The sequence below is a fragment of the Pongo pygmaeus genome, chromosome 6 (assembly GCF_028885625.2).
Source record: "Pongo pygmaeus isolate AG05252 chromosome 6, NHGRI_mPonPyg2-v2.0_pri, whole genome shotgun sequence".
Taxonomy (NCBI): Eukaryota; Metazoa; Chordata; class Mammalia; order Primates; family Hominidae; genus Pongo; species Pongo pygmaeus.
In genome coordinates this window covers 138,483,160-138,505,998 of record NC_072379.2, presented here as the reverse complement: position 1 = coordinate 138,505,998, position 22,839 = coordinate 138,483,160, and the positions used below count along the sequence as shown (strand labels likewise).

Below are 22,839 nucleotides of genomic sequence, written 5' to 3'. Positions count from 1 at the left end.
AAGCACGCAGAAAATGTAACAAACCCAAGTTGGTGGTTTTGTCTGAAGACTGTAAAACCAGTACTAGGACTGCGCAGAGCACAGCAGGACCTGGTTTCTCTCTCTGAGCTATTTTCTGAAAATGGGCCAGGACCCAAATGCACACACTGGGCTCCCAGGCAGGCCACCCACATCTCATCCACCCCAGGGCATCAGGAGGCTGGAGAGGCCTGGGCTCCACAGCTGGAGCCTCAAGTGTGTGTGGAGGAGAGTGTGGAGCCCCCACAGTCCCGAGGGCACTGCCTGCCAACCCCATGCCCCCCACTGCTTCCTCCTCAGGCAGATGAAGGGGGATAGGAAGAGGCCATAAGACTTTCACAAACTCTTTTCCAGCCCAATGTGAACACCACCTAATTTTCCCGTTCACTTCATTCCGTCCTGCCCCGATGCAGAATAAACCATCCCTTGACTATGTTCCAGAATGTTCTAGCACTTTCTGAACTGTTTCCTCTGCTCCTTGCGTGCTTCTTGGGGGATTAAGGCCATAGATCCCCCATGCCTAGCATGGTGTCTGGCTTGTGGTAGATGTGAATAAACGTTTGTCATCTTGAGGTGACTAGCAATGAAGGAGCTAGAATGGCTACCTAAGAATACCTTAAAGGCTTAGCAACATGAAACGATGCCCTGAAGCCAGAAGGTGCTTTTTTTCATCCTCACACACTGCTATCTGCTGCGCTAGAACAGGTGCATTTTGTGGTGGCCCCCACAGACTGGCACCCAGAGATGTGCCCCTCTCTGCCCCTCCCCGAGCTCTGACTCTGGAACAAATGGCAGCAGACTTCCCTGGACACGAGTTATTAACTCTTTATTCCGTTAGTGACCAATACAACAGCACCACGGACACAGCAGGGGCCCTGCCTGAGAACCCAGGCAAGGCAAAGAAGGGGGATGCAGGGGACCTCTGGGGCCCGGGGCTGGCCTGGCCTAGGTGAGGGGGAAGCTTTCCCAGCCTACCTCCGCTGGCAGCCAGGAGAGAAACCACTGGGGAAGCGGGGCTGCTGGGTGAACAGTCAAACCACCTGTCAATGCCCCTCCTTCCCCAGAGCACCAGGGCTGCAGTGAGAAGAGGGCTTCTAGGGGGCCGGAGAGAGATCTGTGGGGTGGCTCAGGATGGACACTGAGCTTCAGAGGGGACAGTGTCTGTGCGTGCGTGTGCGTATGCGTGTGTGTGTGTAGGTGGGCAGATGCCCACACTACCTAGCATATGGGATTTAACTACTGAGCCACACGACCTGCCTGGAGACAAAGGAGGCCAGGAACCAGGGATTCAGAGCGCCAGGGCCTGGGAGAGGGGCCTGGGGCGGAGGCCACGCACCCACCGCTTCGCCTTGCAGAGGGCAGGCGGCTCCGCTGGAGGCAGGTCTTGAGCAGAAGCCTCCCACAGGCCTGGGGGCGGGGCAACCTCTGGCCCCACCCACCTCACGTATAGGCCATCTTGCTGCACACCCAGGGCCGGGTCATCAGACACTCCGTCGACACCAGCCTGGTGGGCTCCACGAAGACACACTCTCCTGGACCTGCGATGGTGAACCTGTGGCCAGGAGAGAAGACCAGGCGTTTATGATCTGGAACATTCAGCCCAAAACCCAGTGGCAGGGGAGGCCATGGAGGCCCTGTGGCCTATCCCTCCCTCACTTCATCACTGGAGCTGCCTTCTAGGACATTTGGGGGGACAGACTGTTCTAGCTTGGCATCCCATTGTCTCCCTACTCTGTGCACAGTAGCTCCAGCCACCCTGGCACGCCGCTCAGACATTTCCTGGACACACATGCACTTCCCCATTCTCAATGTCCCTGCAGGGTTGGCTCACATGTCCCAGGCTCCATGGCACCCAGTTCAGGGCCACTCTCTGCTCACTCTACTTCCCCACAGTCCCCTGCCTGCTCTGTGGGGGCACTCCCATAGCCCCCTGGGGCCTCTACCTGTCTGTCCACACAGGTCCCCAAAGCAGCCAGCTCCTGAACAGTGAGCTCTATGCCCTCTCATCTTGGCTCCCTGCAGTGTGCAGAGTCGAGCACACAGGAGGAGCTCTGCAGAGCTGGCTGAAGTCAGCTACCCCTCACAGGTTAGGGGCAGGCTGCAATAACCCCAATATAGGATAACTGAGGCTGTGTTGCCCAGGAACTCATTGACATCACACACAGATGTGTGTGGTGGGAGGCTTCTCCCCTACGTAAAATCACCCCTTTCCAGCCTCAGAGGTTTCTTCTTAGCCTTAGTTGTTCACCCGGACCTCTGATCCCTGCCAAGGCTGGAGGTAGACCCTCACAACAGAGGGCATTGGAAGGACCCCAAGAAGGAGTGCAAGGGAAAGAACCTCTGCAGTGTCTGAGAAATGTGGCCAACGGCCCCTTGGTTTCCAGGTGGTCAGCACGCCACAGACGCCAGCCTGCAGGGCTCTGAGAGCAAGAAGCTTCCAGAAAGGCAGGGAGAGGGGTGGAAAGTGCAAGACCTCCTCAGCCACTCTGAGAGCAGACCTGAGAGGGGGACAGGAAAGGGGGTGAGAAAACGAAGGGGCACTGAGGCCAGAGTAAGGGGCAAAAATGAAGAGTGCTTGAGATAAGGAAAAGGAGGAGGAGGAGAAGCATCATGAATGCCCCTGGCTCCAGGGCTGCCATGGGCGTGACTGCCTAAGTCATCCTCAGGTGGGAGGGCAGCTGATGGCCACCTCTGGCAACCAGGAGGATCCGAGGGTCTCAGATGCCCTTCTGCTTTAGCCCCTGCCTTGGGGACGCTCACGTGTCATCATCATCATCAGGTTAGGAGCTGTGTTCCCCACCCCACTCCATGCCCTCGGGCTGGCACCTCAGAGCCTATTCCTCCAGCCACAGGGTCTGTTCTGCGGGTCCCACTTCCCTGTGCGCACTTCCCTGCATTTCTCTAGGCCTAGACCGCTCCTTTCCCCACGCCCCACACAGCCACCACTGTACTGCCACAGCCACACATCTGCCAGCCACTCCACCCATGACCATCACCCCCACACCACACACCAGACCCGGCATCACACACTCACATCCACACCACTTGAGTCTTACAAAACCAGCACGGCACACACCACCACCTCAGCAGCGCTCCCTCTATCAAGAGATGCGTTCGCCAGTAAAATGTGGCCTAGAACACTCCCAGGTGCCTGCCTTCAGATCCCCTTTCTTCCACAGCTACAGCGCTTAGGTGGCACGTGGCTGCCCAGGAGGACAGAGGCGCATCTCCCATCCTCCCTTGCGGCCAGGTGCGGCCATGTGACTAAGTTCTGGCCAATGGGGTGAGGCCAGCCTGGGCCCTCCCTCCCGTTCGCTGTCCCATTCTGGCTGAATGGGATGTGGTTGTGCCACACTGAGTGGAGCCGACGAGCGCCAGGCTGCACAGATCGGGGACTCAAGGGTGGAGAGACCCTGGGCCGGACACCACGAAGCTCCGATGGCTTCGCAGGGCAGAGCCACCAAGCCAGGCTGGACTTTTATGAGAAAGGGAGAAGAACAGACATTTTCATGGCTGGGTCTCTGGCGCACACTGCTGGACCCCAAGACTAGTATCTCTAGCTAGCACAAAACAAGGGCTTCTCTCTTCGGGAGTTGTGTCCAGGGGATGAGTCAGGCCTTTCTCAGTCTAAGCTCGGTGGCCAGAAGATGAAGCCTCAGCTCACGTGTCCGGATCAAACGGGTCCCCGTTGACCCAGTGGAATTCGTCCCCAACTCTGCGTAGTCCAATCCAGGGCTCCCTCCGCGTGAACTTGAACATAAATTCCTGCACCGAGGAAAGAGGGACACCTCAGGGTCAGATGCGGTCTCCTGACTGCTGTCACATCCCAAGACAAACCTCAGCTTGGAAGATACTGGCTCTCGGGATGTACAGACGCCAGGAGAGTGACTGCTGTCTCGCTGCATCCCGAAAGTGAGGAGCTAGGGTCACAGGATCCTCTGCAGTCACGCTGCCTGAGTTCGGCTCCAAGCTGCTCGCTAACCTCACAGCAATTGCCTCTAACAGCTTGAAAGGGACCCTGGCTCTGTGTGCATGCCCACTGGCTAGGAAGGCTGTACAGGGCTTGTCCTCCTAGCTCAGCAGGCCAGCATTCCTGATTTGCAGGAAGCTTGGGGATTGCCCACTGGTTGGATGATCTGGGACAAATCTCATTGTTCAGGTTGGTTGTCCTACCTGCAAATTTCTGGGACTTTCCCTACAGACTGGGGATATCATACTGTGTATCAAAGGCAAACAGAAGTGATTTTCAGATTATCTTCTATTTTGGTTAATACCACTGTTAACCTCAAAATCCAAAATGGCCAATAGACTCCATTAATTGTGTTTCTTTCACGTTTCTGTTGCTAAAACTGTTTTGGATGTTAAATGAGAGACCATGTCCTGATTTGGATCTTTAGAAAATGACAATGTGTTTTCACATTTCACAATGCATTTATAATTTGTAATTCTTTTTTTTTTTTTCTTAAGAGACAAATCTTGTGGCTGGGCACGGTAGCTCACACCTGTAATACCAACACTTTGGGAGGCCTAGGCGGGTGGGTCAACTTGAGGCCAGGAGTTCAAGACCAGCCTGGCCAACATGGCGAAACCCTGTCTCTACTAAAAATACAAAAAGTAGCCAGGCGTGGTGGCGCGCAGCTGCAGTCCCAGCGACTCAGGAGGATGAAGCACGAGAATCACTTGAACCCAGGAGGCGGAGGCTGCAGTGTGCGGAGATTGCACCACTGTACTCCAGCCAGGGCGACAGAGTGAGACTGTCTCAAAAAAAAAAAGAGAGACAAAGTCTTGCTATGTTACCCAGGCTGGCCTCGAACTCCTGTGATCCTCCTGCCTCAGCACCCTAAGTAGCTGGGACTACTCCACCATGCCCAGCTAATTTTCTTTTTACTTTTTGTAGAGCTAGGGTCTCACTATGTTGCCCAGACTAGCCTCCAACTCCTGGGCTCAAGTGATCCTCCTGCCTCAGCCTCCTGAGTAGCTGGTACTAGAGGTGGCTACCACATCACCAGCTTTATAATGTGTAATTCTTATGGTTTATAATACTAAGTGACCTCAACCAGTGGGCCTTGGATTGAAATAGGTAGCCTTGACAATGGAAGTGGAAACTGGAGCCACTCATTGACCTGCTCAGACCGTGAGGTCTGCCTGCACCCCCAGTGGTTATAGAGCAGGTGGGTGGCTTTGGAGATGTGTCACGGGGAACACTGCATCCTTTAGTGTGTGGCTGTCCCCTAGAGTCAAGGTTGGGGGCCCTGAGGTTCCCTTTCCCTACCCCCCTTCACCTTGGCACACTCACCAGCTCCTTCTGGCTCTGAATCACAGCCAGCACCGCCTCGTGGGTGTGGCAGTACTGCCTGCCTGTGTTCCAGTCTCTGGGTTCCTCGGAAAAGAAGTAGCACTTCCTTCCGTAGAGCAGCCAGTCCTCCGGGCAGGGAGCTTCGCACTTGATGCAGCCCTTGGAAGCTGCAGGGAAGAGACCGGCTCGGCCCTGCCCGCCCCCTCGCCCGAGTCCCGCTCTGCTTTCTGTGGCTCCCTCCCCTGCCTCAGCCTTGGCATCCTGCAGGGACACTACAGACGTGGCTGTCCTCTCCTGGTGCCTGCAGGTAAAAGGGTGGCCACTAAATGAATGAGAAAGGGGACTGTGGGAAGCCTGGGAGGGGTGTCACCACGAGGGGAAGTGACAGCGGGGCAGCCCCTGGGTTAGGATCTCTTCTGTCTCCAAACTCCCAGAGGCATGGAACGCCAGAAACTCAGACAGGGAAGAGGCCTGGTGGCTATGTGTCCTCTCTTTCCAGCTAAGCCAGGTACCAACAGCAGGACAGACTGCCCGCTGTCATTGACCATGCCCACGTTAGCTACCAAAGCTGCCACCCCACCACTGAACTGCTGGGAAGTTCTTTTCATTTTTTATTTTTTTAACCCCCTTGCTGCCAGTGCGTATGGAAAGTTCTTAAATGTTGAGTCCCAACCTGTCCCCCTGTGACCTAGACCTGCTAGTCTAAGGCCTCTGGAGTGACCCAGAGACACCCGCTCTGTCTTCTACCCCCTACTCAAAGAAGCACACCAGCCTCCCTCATCCAGGTTGAAACAGATGCCATCTCTCCCATGATTCCTGACAAGGGTTGCTCTCCATCCTGCCTGCGCGCTGCAATGTCCCCATGTTACCACTGAATTGCTGCCACCAGGACAGACCGGGACACATCAGATGTGGCTCTACCAGCAGCAACAGTGACCACCATGCTGTCTTCCAGTTGTCATGGGATCTCCAGTCTGCAGACTGCTTCCATGAACAGATCGGCGGGTATGTGCATACATGGACTTTTCTGGGAAGGAAGCCCAGAGCTTCTCAAAGGGTCTCCTTGCCAAAATGAATTAATCCACAATCTTAGATTGTTTTCATATGATCTGATTCTAAGCCAGGTCTCCCCCAGTGTCAGAACATGTGAAAATAACTTCTTAAATCCAAATGCAGAACCTTATATTTATTTCTTCCACATTTATCTCATTCACTTTGGCTCGTCATTTGAGTTTTTCAAGATACATTTTAATCTTGATTTCTTTCACCCATCTGTCATATGGGATTGTGTTTTTGGATTGTGTCAGCTACAAATTCCATAAACATACTTTTTGTTTGTTTTCATACAAGTGATTGATTAAAATGTAGACCAGGACAGAGCCAAGAACAGGCCTCTGGTACTCAAGCCCCTAGGGATCTCCAGCCACACAGACACCAATTCATTCATCGACACCCCCTGGCATATATATCTGTTCAATGAGATGCAAGTCCGCCTGGAAGTACTGACCATGGTGTGGCTACATTTCAACTGCTTTTCCATAAGGATCTCCTAAGAGACTGTTGTGCTTTATTGAAATCATATTAGCTATGTCTACACATTCTCTAGCCTCCCAACCTAGTAAGAGGAGAAAAGGAAACTGATTTAATTTGTAGGAATTACTCCAGGTGAATTTAAGCTAGGCCCAGTGGTTGCCTTTTTTGTTTGTTTGTTTTGTTTTGTTTTGTTCTGTTCTGTTTTTTTGAGACGGAGTCTTGCTCTGTCACCCAGCCTGGAGTGCAGTGGCGCGATCTCAGCTCACTGCAACCTCTGCCTCCCAGATTCAAGCAATTCTCCCGCCTCAGCCTCCTGAGTAGCTGGGATTACAGGCATGTGCCACCACGCCCAGCTAATATTTTTGTATTTTTAGTAGAGACGGGGGTTTCACCATATTGGCCAGGCTGGTCTCGAACTCCTGACCTTGTGATCCACCCACCTGGACCTCCCAAAGTGCTGGGATTACAGGCGTGAGCCACCGCGCCCAGACGTTTTTTTTTGTTTGTTTTTGTTTTTTTTGAGACGGAGTCTCTTCTGTCACTCAGGCTGGAGTGCAATGGCACAATCTCAGCTCACTGCAACCTCTGCCTCCTGGGTTCAAGCGGTTCTTCTTCCTCAGCCTCCCAAGTAGCTGGGACTACAGGCGCACACCACCATGCCCAGCTAATTTTTGTATTTTTAGTAGAGACAGGGTTTCACCATGTTGGCCAGGCTGGTCTCGAACTCCTCTCCTCAAGTGATCCACCCACCTTGGCCTCCCAAAGTGCTGGGATTACAGGCTTGAGCCACTGCACCCGGCTGCCATATCCATTTCTAAACACTCAGAACCCCTCTCCTTGTCATACAAGCCCTACGGGGGAGGGTTTGGTAAGAATTGATAATATTGGTGGACTTTTCCCCCATTTTGTGGATTCCACCTCTGGTCTTATGGCATTTCTCAAAGATTAAAGACAGAGGGACTAAAATCATTTTTGCAAACCCTTCAGAACCTACAATACACTTGTATTTGAATCTCTTAAAAGTAATCAGATTCCCTGTTCATATAGCCTCACATGTTCTTAGTTGCAGTTTCTACCTTTTTCATTTATCCAACCCTTTCAGTTCCACACACACTCTATGTTTCTCAGGCCTCTCCCACTTAGAATGTTCTATTCCCTTGATGGGGTCCAGAATATGCCACCCTAAAATATGCCACTTTGACATATGGATCATTTTAAGCCGAAGGCAATTCAGAATCAACAGGAAGGGTTCTCTGCCCTCTCATCTGCCTAAAAGTAGGGCATAAATTTCCCTTTGGGGAGGGTGCTGCCCTACTCCCCATCCCTCACCCCATACCCTCTCATACCCCCACTGCCCACCCTAAACCAGGGAGGGAAGACTGACTCATCATCAAACATGTCAAGGAATCAACACCAGGATTAGTTTGCATAAGCAAACCTTACCAAAATAGCCTTTATCTCCCATTATTCCTCTATATATTTCGTAGTCACTTCCCTCAATTTACCAGCCCTTGAAACCCAAACCCCCTTTCATTTGTTAAAAAGGTATATAAGCCCCTGAGTCTAAATTCTTCTTTGAGTTTCACTTATTATCTGTGAACTCCCATGAACAAAAATATTAATAAACGTTGGTTACCTTTTCACCTGCTAATTTGTCTTTGATAGTTTAATTTACAGGCCCCCAGACACTGATCTTAAGAGGGCAGAGGAAAAGTTTTTTCCTCCCTAGCACTCTCTACCTCCTAATCTCTGGGAAACTCCTATTCATTCTCCAGGGTTCGGTGCACATGTTTTTTCCTTCTGGGAAGCCACTGGGCAGTAATACCTCTATTATTGCCCTTACCCCTGGACAGAGGAGACAGTGTCATATTCGTCTTTTTTTTTAACCACTTAGCCCAGAGCTTAACACACAGCAGCACTCAATAAATGTTTGCTGACTGAATGTGATCTTTTTTTTTTTTTTTTTTTTTGAGATGGAGTCTTTCTCTGTCGCCAAGGGTGGAGTGCAGTGGCGCGCGATCTCAGCTCACTGCAACCTCTGCCTCCCAGGTTCCAGCGATTCTCCTGCCTCAGCCTCCCAACTAGCTGGGATTACTGGCACCCACCACCACACCTGGCTAATTTTTGTACTTTTAGTAGAGAAGGGGTTTCACCATGTTGGCCAGGCTGGTCTCAAACTCCTGACCTCAGGTGACCCACCCACCTCAGCTTCCCAAAGTGCTGGGATTACAGGCGTGAGCCACTGCGCCTGGCTGAATATGATCCTTAAAGGCCCTTATTTCCAAACCGTCTCCTCCAAGAAGCACTGTCTTTCTAACCTACCCCAAGTTTGTTCTGAGTTCTCACAACACTTACAAAATAATACCTAAGTAACATCTCCACTCTACTTGCATGGCTTGATAGAGGGGACATGTATAGTCTGTGTGTGAATATATTATTTTAAGCTAAAATCTCAACAACTGACACTATGTATTTTCTACTTACTTGGTCCCCCACAGGATTCTTGGAATGTCTAGAATCTTTCTTTAACTAATTAGATGTGCTTTTAACAAGGAATGTGCAAACTGAATTTCATAAATGCTGTGACGTGCGTGCTCACCCAAGATGCTCATCACCACCAAGATGGCGAACAGAAGGACCGCGATGGCACCCAGCAGGAGGCGTGTGGTGGTGTCTAGGAGAAGAGAGAGGGGTTCAACATCCCACCGCCCATCCCACCGCCAGTCCCACCGCCAGCCCCATACCCTGCTAATGAGAAATAGAGGGAGGTAGAGCCCAGCAAGCTGCGTTTTGTTGTTGTTGTTTTGAGACGAGGGGGGGGGGGGGGCGGGGTTCACCATGTTGGCCAGGTTGGTCTCGAACTCCTGACCTCAAATGATCCACCCGCCTTGGCCTCCCAAGGTGCTGGGATTACAGGCATGAGCTACCACACCTGGCCAACAAGCTGTGTTTAAACAAGCCCTCCAGGTGATTCTGATGCAGGCTAGAGTTTGCGATCCACTGCTGTAGAGAGCAGCTCTGATTCTGTGACTCCCTGGCTTGAAACCCTCCCTGCCAGGCTACCCACTGCTCACGAAATCTTCAGTGATGGTCAGAGCTTTCCATCTTGAATCTCCTGCCGCTTCTCTATGCGGTTGCAGGTTTCAGCCACATGGGTTCCTCAAAATAACCCATTCAGCCCTCACAGCCCTGCTACTGAATCTTTGCTCCTGAAGTCTCCTTCTCCACCTCCTCCATAGACACTTCCTAAAATTCTCCCGCCTCTACACCATCCATCCTCTTCCTGATCCTCTGGGTTCTCTCTTCGTTATTTTCATGTATTTATTTTATTTTGTTATCATTTAATATTCTCATTCTATATTTAACGAGCTAACCCTTTTAGACTTTAAACATAGGGTATTTTAAGGATTTTTTAAACTGTGATGAAAATATATAACATAAAATTTGCAATTTTAACCATTTTTTAGTGTACGGTTAGTGGCATTAAGTACACTCACAATGTTGTGCAACCATCATCACTGTCTGTTTGCAAACTTTTTCATCATCCCAGACAGAAGTTCTGTCCCCTTAAACAACTCCCATCCCCTCCTCTCCCCAGCCCCTGGCAACCACCCTTCGACTTTCTGTCTCTATGAATTGGACCACTCTAGGAATCTCATATAAGAGGAAACATCCAGTATTTGTCCTTTTGTGTCTGGTTCCTTTCACAGATTGTTTTCAAGGCTCATCCATGTTGTCACATATGTCAGAACTACATTCCATCTTAAGGCTGAATAATGTTCCATCGTATAGCAAGACCACATTGTGTTTATCCATTCCTCTGTTGGTAGACATTTGGGCTGTTTCCACATTTTGGCTATTGTGAATAATGCAGCTATGAACATGGTGTATGAGTATCTGTTCAAGTCCTTGCTTTCAATTCTTTTGGGTATATGCTTAGGAGTGGAGTTGCTGGATCACATGGTAGGTTTTTTGTTGTTGTTGTTCTTTTGTTTTGTTTTTTTACTAAAGAACACTTATTTATTTTTACCAAAATTTTATCTTGAGGACATGGCTAAACTGCATTTCCATCTCCCACCCCATCTTAAAGAAGGGTTACTACAGTGAATGTTATAAAGTAGATATAAACAGTTGAAGGACTGGAACCAACATTAACTGAGGAAGAACAACTTCCATCTAAATCATCATAAAAATGTTTAAGTAAAAAAAAAAGAAAGAAAAGAAAAAAAGAGGGGGCAACGGGGGTTTCCGATTGAACAAGATCCTCACATTTCATCTAATACAGCCAATCTTGGCTAGAGTATAACAAAGTGGAAGCAGGATTACTATGATACAAAACTTCCACTACAGCACAGTGTACACACCTGTGTTCCAAGCCCACCCCCATCCCCCCAATGCTTCCAATACAATTATTTCTCAGCCTGTTGAGCCTGCCGACGAAGAAGCATGTAGATCTTCTCTTTAATCCAATCTTTTTTTATAAGGCTGGTATGTCTGGGTATCAGCTCGGTAAACCAGGCAGCTCGGTAAACCTGCCAGATCACTGATGAAATCAAACAACTGACTGATGTCATATGTGATAGAGGAACTGTTGGGATTCATTCTTTTCACGTCTTCATACATTTTACAAACGCCTTCCATGCATTCATTCACAGATGCGTAGTCAGCATAAGTTCTGCCTTCTGGCCTCTTGGTAGTCCGTACCAGCAAAATGGTGTGAGACATCGCGCCAAACTCTTCGCTACAGCCGCTGCCGACACCACCGCCGCTACCGGTATTTCTTTCTGAGGAACGGCTAACTCCATCATTTGTTGCATAATTTTACATTCTCACCAGCAATAGACGAGGGTTCCAGTTTCTCCACATCCTCACCAATACTTGTTGGTTTGCATTGTTTTGCATTGTTTTGATGACGGCCCTCCTGGCAGGTGTGAATTCCCTTTACAATTTTGTTTGGATTTTTTTTTTTACCGTCTTAATCATTAAGTGCACAGTTAGTACAGTTACATTGCTGTGCACCCATTTTGAAAGTGTTTTCTTAGCCAATGTTATACATAAATCATAGATGAAAACAGTGCCTCTGCGGCTCAATGTTTGTCTGTAAACTGTTACTTGTCCATCATGATATAAGCGCCAAAATTGAGAGGAAGAATCTGCAGCAATTCAGCATTACCCGACATCCGAGTGCCTATTGCTAGTTATTCATTTGTATTGTATTTTACAAAGGATTTTGAAAAGAAACCTGTTTCCTTCACCAAGGATAGTCTAAAAAGCATAGATTTAAGGAATCAAGAAATTCTAAAAGGCTTCATCTTAAAAATAATAGTGCAAGCGCAGTGGCTCACACCTGTCATCCCAACACTTTGGGAGGCTGAGGCAGGCAGATCACTTGAAGTCAGGAGTTCGAGACCAGCCTGGCCAACATGGTGAAACCTTATCTCTACAGAAATTACAGAAATTAACCGAGTGTGGTGGTGTGTGCCTGTAATCCCAGCTACTCGATAGGCTGAGGCAGAAGTATCGATTGGACTCAGAAGGCGGAGGTTGCAGTGAGCCAAGGTCGCCATCAGTGCACTCCAGTCTGAGCGACAAAGCGAGGCTCTGTCTCCAAAAACTAATAATAGTAGTAATAACATTGCTCCTTCCCCAAAGCCAACCACTTTCAACTCTTTTAGCTGACTCTTTTGGTATTAGCTCCAAATTTCTAAATGCCATGTGTATGTAAATACTTCTAGATTTTTTTCTGTTTTAGATATAATTTATTGACTTTCCATTATAATGATGCAGACTTAATTCTCTGCATTACCACTGTACCCCGACCACTCAGTCCCTGCCCTGTCAATATCATAGTTTGTATTAGCTTGATACTTTGGTATTATATTCTTAGCTCAGCGTAAACAGTACTCTCAGCAAAGCCATGCCATGTGCTATGATCATTTCCATAGAACTTCTTGTTTCTCTGTTAATCCCGGTCTTCGTTTCCCTTTGCTCAGTTTCTGTATGCGTATCATTATTTCAACGCCAAAACACCTCTTTCATGATGAGACAAAATCGGAATTACTCTTTCACTTTGGTCTTAGTTCAGTCTGCTATAACAAACTGTCATAGACTGGTGGCTTAAACAACAGACATTTATTTCTCCTAATAGTTCTAGAGGCTGGATCAAAGTGCCAGCATGGTCAGGTTCTGGTAGGGACCCACTTCCTGGCTTGCTGACGGCCGCTTTCTTACTGAGTCCTCACATAGCGGAGAGAGGAAGTTCTGGTGTCTCTTCCTTTTCTTATAAGGGTACTAATTCCATCATTGGGAGCTCTACCCTCATGACCTCATCTAAACCTAATTACCGCTCAATTACCCACCTCAATACCATCACGTTGGAGGTTAGTGATTCAACCTATAAATTTGGGGAGGAAACCAATGTGCAGGCCATAACGACCATCTTGAAGAAATGTCCCTTGGAACTTTCTGACCTGCTCGAATCTGACTAGTTGCCTTCTAAGCCCAGCTGCCATCCAGTGTCTCCCCACACCAGCAGCCTGAGGATTTCTCTGCCTCTCTCCTATGTTGGCTCCTCTGTTCCTTTTCTCCCATGTCTTCCCCTCCCTTGGTTTACTCCCTCATCTTGGTGAAGCACATCATCCAATGGCTGCCTGAGGAAGGGTAGAGCAAAACCACTGCACTGCACAAATCCAAGGAGCAAAGCTTCTCATTGTGTTCCATGGTGAACTGGTGAATGTTGCCCATGGAATTGTGAACTCAGAGGACTGAGTATTATAGACCGAGAATAATTTTCCTTCAGAATTTTGAAGGTATTACTTAATTGTCTTCTAGCTCCAGTGTTGCTTTTGAAAAGTCTAGGTCCATTCTCACCCATGATCCTTTTCAACTGCTTAATTATTTTCTTTCTAGATGCTTTTAGGGTCTTCATTGCACAATGTTCTAAAATTTCATCATTGCATGCCATGCCTTGGTTTGGTCTATTTCATCTACTCTAGTAGGCCCTTTCAATCTGGAAAGTGATGTTTTTCAGTTCCAGGAAATTCTTTTTCTTTTCCTTTTTTTTTTTTTTTTTTTTTTGAGACAGAGTCTTGCTCTGTTGCCCAGGGTGGAGTGCCATGGCATGATCTCAGCTCACTGCAACCTCCACCTCCCAGGTTCAAGCAATTTTCCTGCCTCAGCCTCCCAAGTAGCTGAGATTACAGGTGCCTGCCATCACACCTGGCTAATTTTTTGTACTTTTAGTAGAGATGGGGTTTCACCATGTTGGCCAGGCTGGTCTCAAACTCCTGATCTCAGGTGATCCACCCGCCTCAGCCTCCCAAAGTGCTGGGATTACAGGCGTGAGCCACCATGCCCAGCCAGGAAATTTTCTTTAATTATATTATTGATGATTTCTTCTCTTCCATGTTTTGTTTTCTTTCTGGAAGTCACAGTCTTCAAATGTTGGATCTCTTAGATTGGTCCTCCAAATTTCTTATCTTATTTCCCCCTCTTGTTTGCTATATCTTTGCCTTTTTGCTCTATTTCCTGGAACATTTTCTCAATTTTATCATCCTACCCTTCTACTGAGTTCTTAATTTCTGTGACTATATTTTTAATTTCCAAGGTTTGTTTGGTTTTGTTGCTGCTGCTCTATGAATACCCCCTCTTAAAGAATCCTATTCTTGTTTTAATGATGCAATACTTTCTCTTATCTCTTCTCTCTGAAGATATGACTAACAGGTTTTTTGGAGGGGTGGGGGAAATGAGCAGAAAGATTATTTCTCCCTCTATAACCTCTGTTTTGGTCTTGAGCTTCCATGTTAGAGACTTTCCTCAGGGGTCTGGGGACCACAGTTATCTGTTCATGATTAAGGCAGGAAGACTAATGAGTTCATTGGAGCCTCCAAGCCCATAGATAGGGGCTTATTAACTGTGGGGGACACAGTAGAGTGATCTGGCTGGGCTGATTCTTGGGATTCTCTGAATGCTAATTTCATTATGTTTTTCCTCTTGGATGGATGAGAGTCCATGGAGGAGGCTTTTCTGTTTTCTCCCCAGGAGAATACAGGGCTAGCTGAGGGAAGAGGCTGGGACGCTGTCCTCAGCATTCAGTATGTAAATGTTGGCTTAGTTGCTTGCTCTCAGTGTGATGATGTCTAGAGGCCCTCTTTTTTTTTTTTTTTTTTTTTTTTTTTGAGACAGAGTCTCACTCTGTCGCCCAGGCTGGAGTGCAGTGGTGCAATCTTGGCTCACTGCAACCTCTGATTCCTGGGTTCAAGCAATTCTCCCATTTCAGCCTCCTGAGTAGCTGGGATTACAGGCGCCCGCCACCACAGCTGGCTAATTTTTGTAATTTTAGTAGAGATGGGGTTTCACCATGTTGGTCAGGCTGGTCTGAAACTCCTGACCCCAGGTGATCTGCCAGCCTCAGCCTCTCAAAGTGCTGGGATTATAGGCGTGAGCCACCATGCCCGGCTGAAGCCCTCTTTCTTGAGAGATTTCACCTCAGGTTCCTGCCAGGGCTGGGGAGAATCTGTACAGAATGGGAATCTAAATCCTCCTTAAAGAAATTTTCAACCAGTCCTCCTGTTCTCAGCCTCATCTTCAAGCACTGCCACTAACCCCTGAGCCTTAGATGTCCTCCCATGAGGCTCAGGTGGCCCCTCTGCTCTCTGGACTTTCTCAGATGGGGTGAAGTCAGTTACCATTTATCCTCTTGTTCCCTAGCTCTCTATTTTGTTGCTATTTTCTCTCTTGGTCTTGTCCTTATGGCCTTTTAAAAATCCCCTTGCTGTTTGGTTTGGTTTGGTTTGGTTTTTTTTTTTGCGACGGAGTCTTGTTCTGTCACACAGGCTGGAGTGCAGTGGTGCAATCCTGGCTCACTGCAACCTCTGCCTCCAGGGTTCAAGCAATTCTCCTGCCTCAGCCTCCTGAGTAGCTGGGATTAGAGGCACGTGCCACCATGCCTGGCTAATTTTGTTTTTTGGTTTTTTTTTGCTCACTGCAACCTCCACCTCCCAGGCTCAAATGATTCTCCTGCCTCAGCCTCCCAAGTAGCTGGGACTATAGGCGCAAGCCACCACGCCTGGCTAACCTATTGTAGTTTTAGTAGAGTTGGGGTTTCTCCATGTTGGCCAGATTGGTCTCAAACTCCTGACCTCAGGTGATCCGCCCACCTCGGCCTCCCAAAGTGCTGGGATTATAGGCGTGAGCCACTGCGCCCAGCCCCTTTACTGTTGTATTAGTGGGCTTCTGAAGGAAAAAAGAAAAAATGCATGTGTTCAGTTCGCCATCTTGACCTGCAAGTCCAACAAACATTTCCAGTCTTTCCTATTGGCAAGGTCTATGTTGGCAAGTGACCAGGAGTCCTGGGTGGGTAGCTTCAGACATGGTAAGAGCAGAGGTTTCAGCCTGCACTGGAGGACTGCGCTCTCTCTGTTCCTGCTCTGCTGTCCTTGGTGGCAGCTTCATGACAGTTTCCTGGAGCTACAGGATGGCTGCCTATGGTGAGCATGCTGAGTGCATCCTTCTTCTCCTTTCTATTAACCTTTTCTCTATCATTGATGCTATAATCCTTTGTGCACTGAAGATAAGAACATAACATCTGACATCACTTTGCCTGGGTTCAAATCCTAGCTCTGCCACTTTCTAGATGTGTATGGATGGTAAAGTTTCTTAGCCTCTATTGTAGTTCATTTTCCTCATCTTGAAAATGAGGTAATGATAATATCTACCTGTCTCTTAGAGAGTTATAGGAATTCAGTGTACAGTGCTTAGCACAGTGCCTGGCGTGGTAAACTCTATTCAATCAACTCATGGTGATTATGTGGGCCATCAGTGTGATGATGACCATCAGCCCTAGGCTCCTTTGGGGTAAGGACTGTGCTTTACTCACCTTCAGATTCCCTGAAATTGGGCTGGGTCATTGCCCTGCAAGTTACAGAGCACCCACTGGGACTCAAAAACTATGGGAAAAATTTAGTTACACCAAATGACAACATCCTTGGTCTACTTTAAATTCAACTGACTTTGTAGGAAACACCACACAAAGAAGAGGGATCGGTACATGTATCTGCAGCACTGCCAGACCCGAGGTGCCTCTTCATTATGTCTCACGGATAATTTCTCTAGATGCTGCCCTGGACCATGCTTCCTCTGATCTCTGCAGAGGCTCCTTCCTTGCCTCTTCCTAGTGTCCAGTGGTTGCTGACGGACTTTGGCACTCCTTGGCTTGCAGCCACATCAGTCCAATGTCTGCCTTTATCATCACATGGTGTTCTCTCTGTGCATCTTATGTCATTCAACTATGTCCCCACCCAGATCTCATCTTGAATTGTAGTTCCCATAATTCCCATGTGTCACGGGAGGGACTGGGTGGGAGGTAATTGAATCATGGGGGCAGGTTTTTCCCAAATCATGCTGTTCTTGTGATAGTGAGTAAGTCTCACAAGATCTGATTGTTTTATAAAGAGCAGTTCCTCTGCACACACTCTCTTGCCTGCCACCATGTAAGACGTGTCTTTGCTCCTCCTTCACCTTCCTTCATGATAGTGAGGCCTCCTCAGCCATGTGGAACTATAAGTCCATTAAACCTCTTTCCTTTATAAATTACCCAGTCTTGGGTATGTCTTTATTAGCAGTGTGAGAACGGACTAATAGAGTGCCCTTGTCTTCATGTGACCATCTTCTTATAAGGATGCCAGTTCATATGGGATTAGGGCCCACCCTTCTCCAGTCTGACCTCATCTTAACTACAAACAATCTGCCAGACTGTATTTCCATATGCAGTCACATTCAGAGATACCAGAGGTTAAGATTCCAATATCTCTTTTTTGGTGGGGACACAATTCAACTTCTAACAAATGTCTAACTCATTACTTGTTCCCTACTATGCCATGGCCCATATTAGATGGCGTTTAAGGGTGCAGTTTATTTAGGTTTCTAAATGTGTGTGATTTCACCTAATATTAGAAGGAACAACTGAAAAAACCTGACTCCCAGGCCCAGACAAAGCTCCCATCATCCTCACACTCATATCCCAAAAAAGGCCCATGCTGCTATCTCTAAGTCATCAGGGACACAACCTGGCAAGAATAATCTTGACTGTTAAAAACTACCAAATGTGAAGTTTGGTAATTTTTAAAATTTTTAAGAGGCTAAAAGCATGTGTGTGGTTTTGATCAGGAAGTTGTGGGTTTATGCCTAATCAAGAAACTTTCAACATTAAAAATTCAGAATCGGTGAGCACTGAAAAATCTATAGGCTGAGGCATGCAGGCTCACTCTGTCCCCTCTCCCGTACCCCCAGGCCACTCTGCCCCACTGCCACTCTCAATGCCAGAAATATCCCCATCTCGAATCACCTCTCTTGTTCCCAGAACCCAGGCAGGCTCTCCAGGTCACCTTTTCTAGCCTTATACCCCAGGCTGGAAGGAAAGATTCATATCTACAGCGAGAGAAAAGATTTGATTAAGGCAACTTCTGTTTGGCTTCCTGTTTATAAAGCTAGTTATTCATCTCAGAAAAGTCTTAAAGACCTGGGCTCTAATCCCAGCTTTCTGCTTTAAGAAGCTCTCTGACTCATTTAACCCATAAGGAGGGAAACGTCAATGCTGGAGGTGGCAGGGTTGTCTGGGGAGCAGGGGGAGGAGAGTGTGTGTGTGGGAATTTGATGATCCCCAGCTAGCCTCACCAAGGCTGATGTCCTTGGCCATGCAAGAAGGGGTCAGAGGCTTCACAACACGGCTTTCATGTGTTAGCAACCAAGGATGTCCTTGGCCAAGACACTCAGGCTCTCAGTCTCGGCTCCCTCATCTATGAAACAGAACACTCACCAGCCCCCTGCAAGGGGAGAGGTGAGGACTGAGATGATGACTATGAAAGCCCCAGCATGGCTCCAGCACGTAGCGGGTGCTTGATGTGCACTGGGCACATGGTGATAAAGGAGCAGAGACTTCTTGGAGGGTTCAGCTCAGTCAAGTCAGAAAATGTCCCATTTCTCTCAAGACAAGTGCTTGGCTAAGCAGGGGCAGCATAACCCTGGGTCCCCAAAGGACAGATCCCTTCTCCCGTTGACAGTGTTTCATTATGTGAACTCTGGACTCAGGTTTGGGGTGGGAAGCAGAATCAAGGGAGGCTGACCAGAAGTCCAAGTGTTGCAGTTAGGCCTGAGCTCCCCCAGCAGGGGCTGCAGGAGGCCAAGTCCAGGCAGCTGGGAAGAGGAGTCACCATACACACAGCCCACACTCCAGGGCCTCTGTCTACCTGAGAGGGAGAAATCACGACCTGACTTAGCAGATGAGGAAGCAAATGGTCCAGGAAGTTGGAAAGCCCACCAGCCTGTGGCAATGGAAGGCTCTGCCCCAGCTTTACCAGATGCTCTGCTCCCTGCACCTCCCCACACTGCCTCAGTCCCTGTCCTGGAACCTCTGAGAGACCACAAATGTGCCCAGGGCCCAGAATGGTACCCGGATGTTGCAGAAAGAATGAATGCATGATGGAGACCAGTACAAAAGCCAGCACTGGGCCAATGCAGCAGCACCCTGGAGAGCACCAGCCCTGCTCCATGAGCTCCTTTCTTCTGGGTCCTTCAGAAGAGGACCTCTCCTTCCATCTGGGTCCTTCAGACCTGTCTCTCTCTACCCTGCCTCACCCCAGTACTCCAGGGCTCAGTTCCTACATGGGACAGACTAGCTCTGGCCACCTGGCCTGGAACACGTCGTGCTCTGGGTCTGGGACACCTTTCCCTCTGTCTTCTCTCAGCCTCCTTTCCCAGGCTTCTCTCAGAAGAGAGGAGCTTGGGGGCACCCAAGGAGACCTTCAGAGAACTGGCAGAAGGGAGGCCCCTGGCCAGATTCAGACTCCAGATCCTAAAACTCCTGTGGGAAAAGTCAGTAGGCCCGAGATGCTGAGTACCCAAGGACCACAGGCCATCAGGAGTGGGACTGCTCCTGGGGAGACCAGGGGAAGGAGGGGGAGGGGACTACAGGTGGCACGAGTCAGAGAGCAAGGCAAGGCAGGGGGCCACGGTGAGGCAAGGCTGGACCACAGGAAGATGCTAAGCATGGGAGTGGGCTTGACTCAGGGCCCCAGGCAGCCTCTGGGTGACCTTCCAGCTTGGTGTGTGGTCTCTTCTGCAGCCTGACTGGCAGGTGGGCAGCCCAGCCATAGTGGAGAGGAAGCACAAGGGGGTGGAAGTCAGGGCAGGAGGTGGACAGGAACAGCAAGCAGGAGGCATTAAATGTCCACAGCAGCCCAGAAGCAGCCCTACCATGGGGGCTGGGGTTAAGGTTAGGGCAGACCCTTCAGAAATGCTGACGAATAAATGAATGAAGAAACACAGGCAAGAGGAGGGAACAACTTCAAGAAATAGCTTTGGCAGGAGGGAAGCGTGGGAATACAAGGCCACTCCAACAGTAAAGCCGGAGACAGCGTCACAGGGGGTTGTCTGACCACCTCCATCCATTCCACACAACTCTTCACAACCCACAGCTTTGCTACAGCTCTTCTCCTCGGTGACGCAACATCTTCGCCTCCTCTGTCCCTGCCACTGTCTGGTGGTCCAGCTTCAGAGTCTGCACAGTCCTTCCTCGGACAGTGCATGTCCGCTGGCCCACAGCCTTTGTGCAGAAGGCTGGCATTACCATACCCATCTCGCCATCCTCAGCAGCCCCATGACCTGTCTTGGCCCAGGTGCTGGTTATGTCCCTCCTGGTCCACTGCCCCACCCCCTCCCTGACCTCGAGCCTCGGTCCCACCCCTCTGGGCCACCACCAGTCTTCCAAGGGCAAACCCACCGTCTCCACCCCTCAGTAGCCCCTTCAGAGCAAAGTCCAAGCTCCTGGGCAAGGCCTGGCTGGCCCTTCACCATGTGGGTCCTTCAGGCCCGTCTCTCTCCACCCTGCCCCCATCCCAGCACTCCAGGGCTCAGTTCCCACATGGGACAGAGTAGCTCTGACCACCTGGCCCAGAATACGTCATGCTCTGGGTCTGGAACACTTTCCCCTCTGTCTCCACGCTCGCTAAGAGGTCACCTACTCCTGGGAAGCCCTCCTTTTCTGACACTGCCTCCCTAAGGATGGGTGATCCAGGCTCCGGGCTTCCCTAGTTAATGCTGCCCAGGTCCTTCTTGTCCTTGGATTAAGGGTGCCAGGAGCACCCTGAGAAGCACCCAAAGGGCCAGCCACCCTCTCACCAACTCCTGCATCTCCCACACCACACGCCGCCGGCGGTAGCTAATACAAGTTTCCTAAAAGAGCTCATGAACTTGAAATCAATTCTCTACTTGGGTTACTGCCCCCGAGGCAGGCCAGGGGTCCCTCCCTGAGGCAGTCTGATGGGGGAGTAGGTGTGACCCCTGACCTTGCAAGGAAGAGCCTCTCATGGATTCTCCACCCCTGCCCTGCCCTCCCCACATGCCCCACCACCACGGGGTCCCCGCGGCTCTCACAGGGGCGGGCACCACCTCTGGGGTCTCCAGCTTTCTTACTTTACTCGAAGCGTGTTCACGGCCACAGATTCCGCCACCCTCTCAACACGCCTGTCAGGTGGGTGTCAGGCAGTGGCTGTCCCCTTCATGCCTGAGGAGACGAAGGCTCAGAGCGTGAAGCCCGCTCCAAGGTCAGACAGGGAGTCGCAGCAGAGGGGGGGTCGAGGCTGTGACTCGCGGTGGCCCCCGGTTCCCTCCCACCGCACCCCACGAACCGGCGTCTGGCCGCCCTGAAATGAATGACTCCGCCGCGTCCCGGCGCCGCGCTCCCAGCGCTCCCCTCCGGGACAGCGGCCAAGGTGACTCTGACCGCCTCCGAGTCCCGGGTCGGGCCTGGGCAGGGGTCCCTGGGCCAGGAGAGGGAGGCCGCTCCGCGCTTACCCTCCAAGGCCGCCTTCCAGCTGGTGCTGCCCTCGTAGCCCGACCCGGATCGCCGCAGCAGCCCCTCGGGGCCGCGGGCCTCAGCCTCTGCGGGCGAACGCGGCCTGGGGGCGGCGGGGGCGGGCGCGGGGCGCCCGGCGAGGGGCGGCGGCGGCCGGGCCCGCGAGGGGGGCTCCCGGGCTGGCTCCATGCGGGGCGCTCCGCCGCGCCGCGTCCGCGCTCCTGCACCGGGGTGCGGGGCCCAGCCCGACGCGCACTCGGCGCTCCGCGCGCCCTGCGGGCCCCCCAGACCGGCCTCGGGTGGGCTAGGACCGCGGCGCTCGCAGGCCGGGGCTGAGCCCGGCTCCCCGCGCCGGAACCTCTGCGCCGGGTGCCGCCGCCGTGCGCTCAGCGCCTGCCCCGCCGAGCCGCAGCTTCCACGCACAGCCGGGCTGGGGAGGAGCGCGAGGCGGCGCGCGGGAGCCGGGAGCCGTGGACCCGGGCGGGGCGGGGCAGGGGCGGAGAGGGAGGAGGCGCGGAGGAGCGAGGACAGCCGGGTCCCCGACCCCGCCACCTGGGCTGGAGGCCGGATGCCGCCGAGCTGGGAGTGCAGTCTTGGAGCCGGGAGACCTGGTTCTAACTCAACTCCACCTCCCCAGCCGCCTGCTCATCATCTGTGAAAATGGGAATAAAGTTCAGGGGGACAGTGCAGGGAGGCTCAGGGAAGATGAGCGCCTTTCTTCCAGGCTGCCCTGGAGCCAGAGCAGAGAGTGGTAGGGGCTGTGACTTGACCCCCAAACTCTTGATAAAGGAGAGAAACGTCCGAACGATGAGCACAGACAGTAGAATCTAAAGGAGCAAGCGAAGCGACGTTGCAGATTCAGTTAACATTTATTGAGCACCTACTAAGCGCCAGGGACTTTCACATATATTAGCTGACAATGCCCCCAGGTGAGGCTGAGAAGTGGAATTTTGAGGTCAAGGACATTTCCGAAGGCGGCGTCAGGCAGGTGTGTGCTTGGCGGGTGTCTGACTCCCAGGCCAGGGCTCCCTCCGGAGCCTTCACTGGCCCCTTGCCCCAGCTGACCTCGCGTCGCCTGAAGCCCCACGCCTCCAGCCCTGATCCTCTTTCCCCTCCACAATTCTCAGTCCCAATCTCTGGT

At 50.7% G+C, this 22,839-nt stretch overlaps 1 protein-coding gene and 1 pseudogene across 1 annotated transcript; both read right to left on the bottom strand.

Annotated features, from left to right (window-relative positions):
• Positions 1-823: 823 nt before the first annotated feature.
• Positions 824-22,130, bottom strand: CLEC2L (C-type lectin domain family 2 member L). Its single transcript, XM_054496903.2, has 5 exons — positions 21,698-22,130; positions 9,447-9,521; positions 5,315-5,481; positions 3,683-3,783; positions 824-1,570 (listed from the first exon to the last, which is right to left on the bottom strand). Exons 1-5 carry the CDS (start codon positions 21,885-21,887, stop codon positions 1,459-1,461), a joined length of 645 nt encoding a protein of 214 aa, XP_054352878.1. The 5' UTR covers positions 21,888-22,130; the 3' UTR covers positions 824-1,458.
• On the bottom strand, positions 11,257-11,602 carry LOC129041388 (enhancer of rudimentary homolog; annotated as a pseudogene).
• Positions 22,131-22,839: the final 709 nt, after the last annotated feature.

Excerpts from the sequence above, each read along its gene's own strand:
- CLEC2L (XM_054496903.2), bottom strand. The coding sequence starts at position 21,887 with ATGGAGCCAGCCCGGGAGCCCCCCTCGCGGGCCCGGCCGCCGCCGCCC. Across the intron at positions 5,482-9,446 it reads GGTGGTGATGAGCATCTTGG|CTTCCAAGGGCTGCATCAAG; the intron begins GTGAGCACGCAC and ends TCTTCCCTGCAG. Across the intron at positions 3,784-5,314 it reads TTCAGAGCCAGAAGGAGCTG|GAATTTATGTTCAAGTTCAC; the intron begins GTGAGTGTGCCA and ends TCCTCGGTGCAG.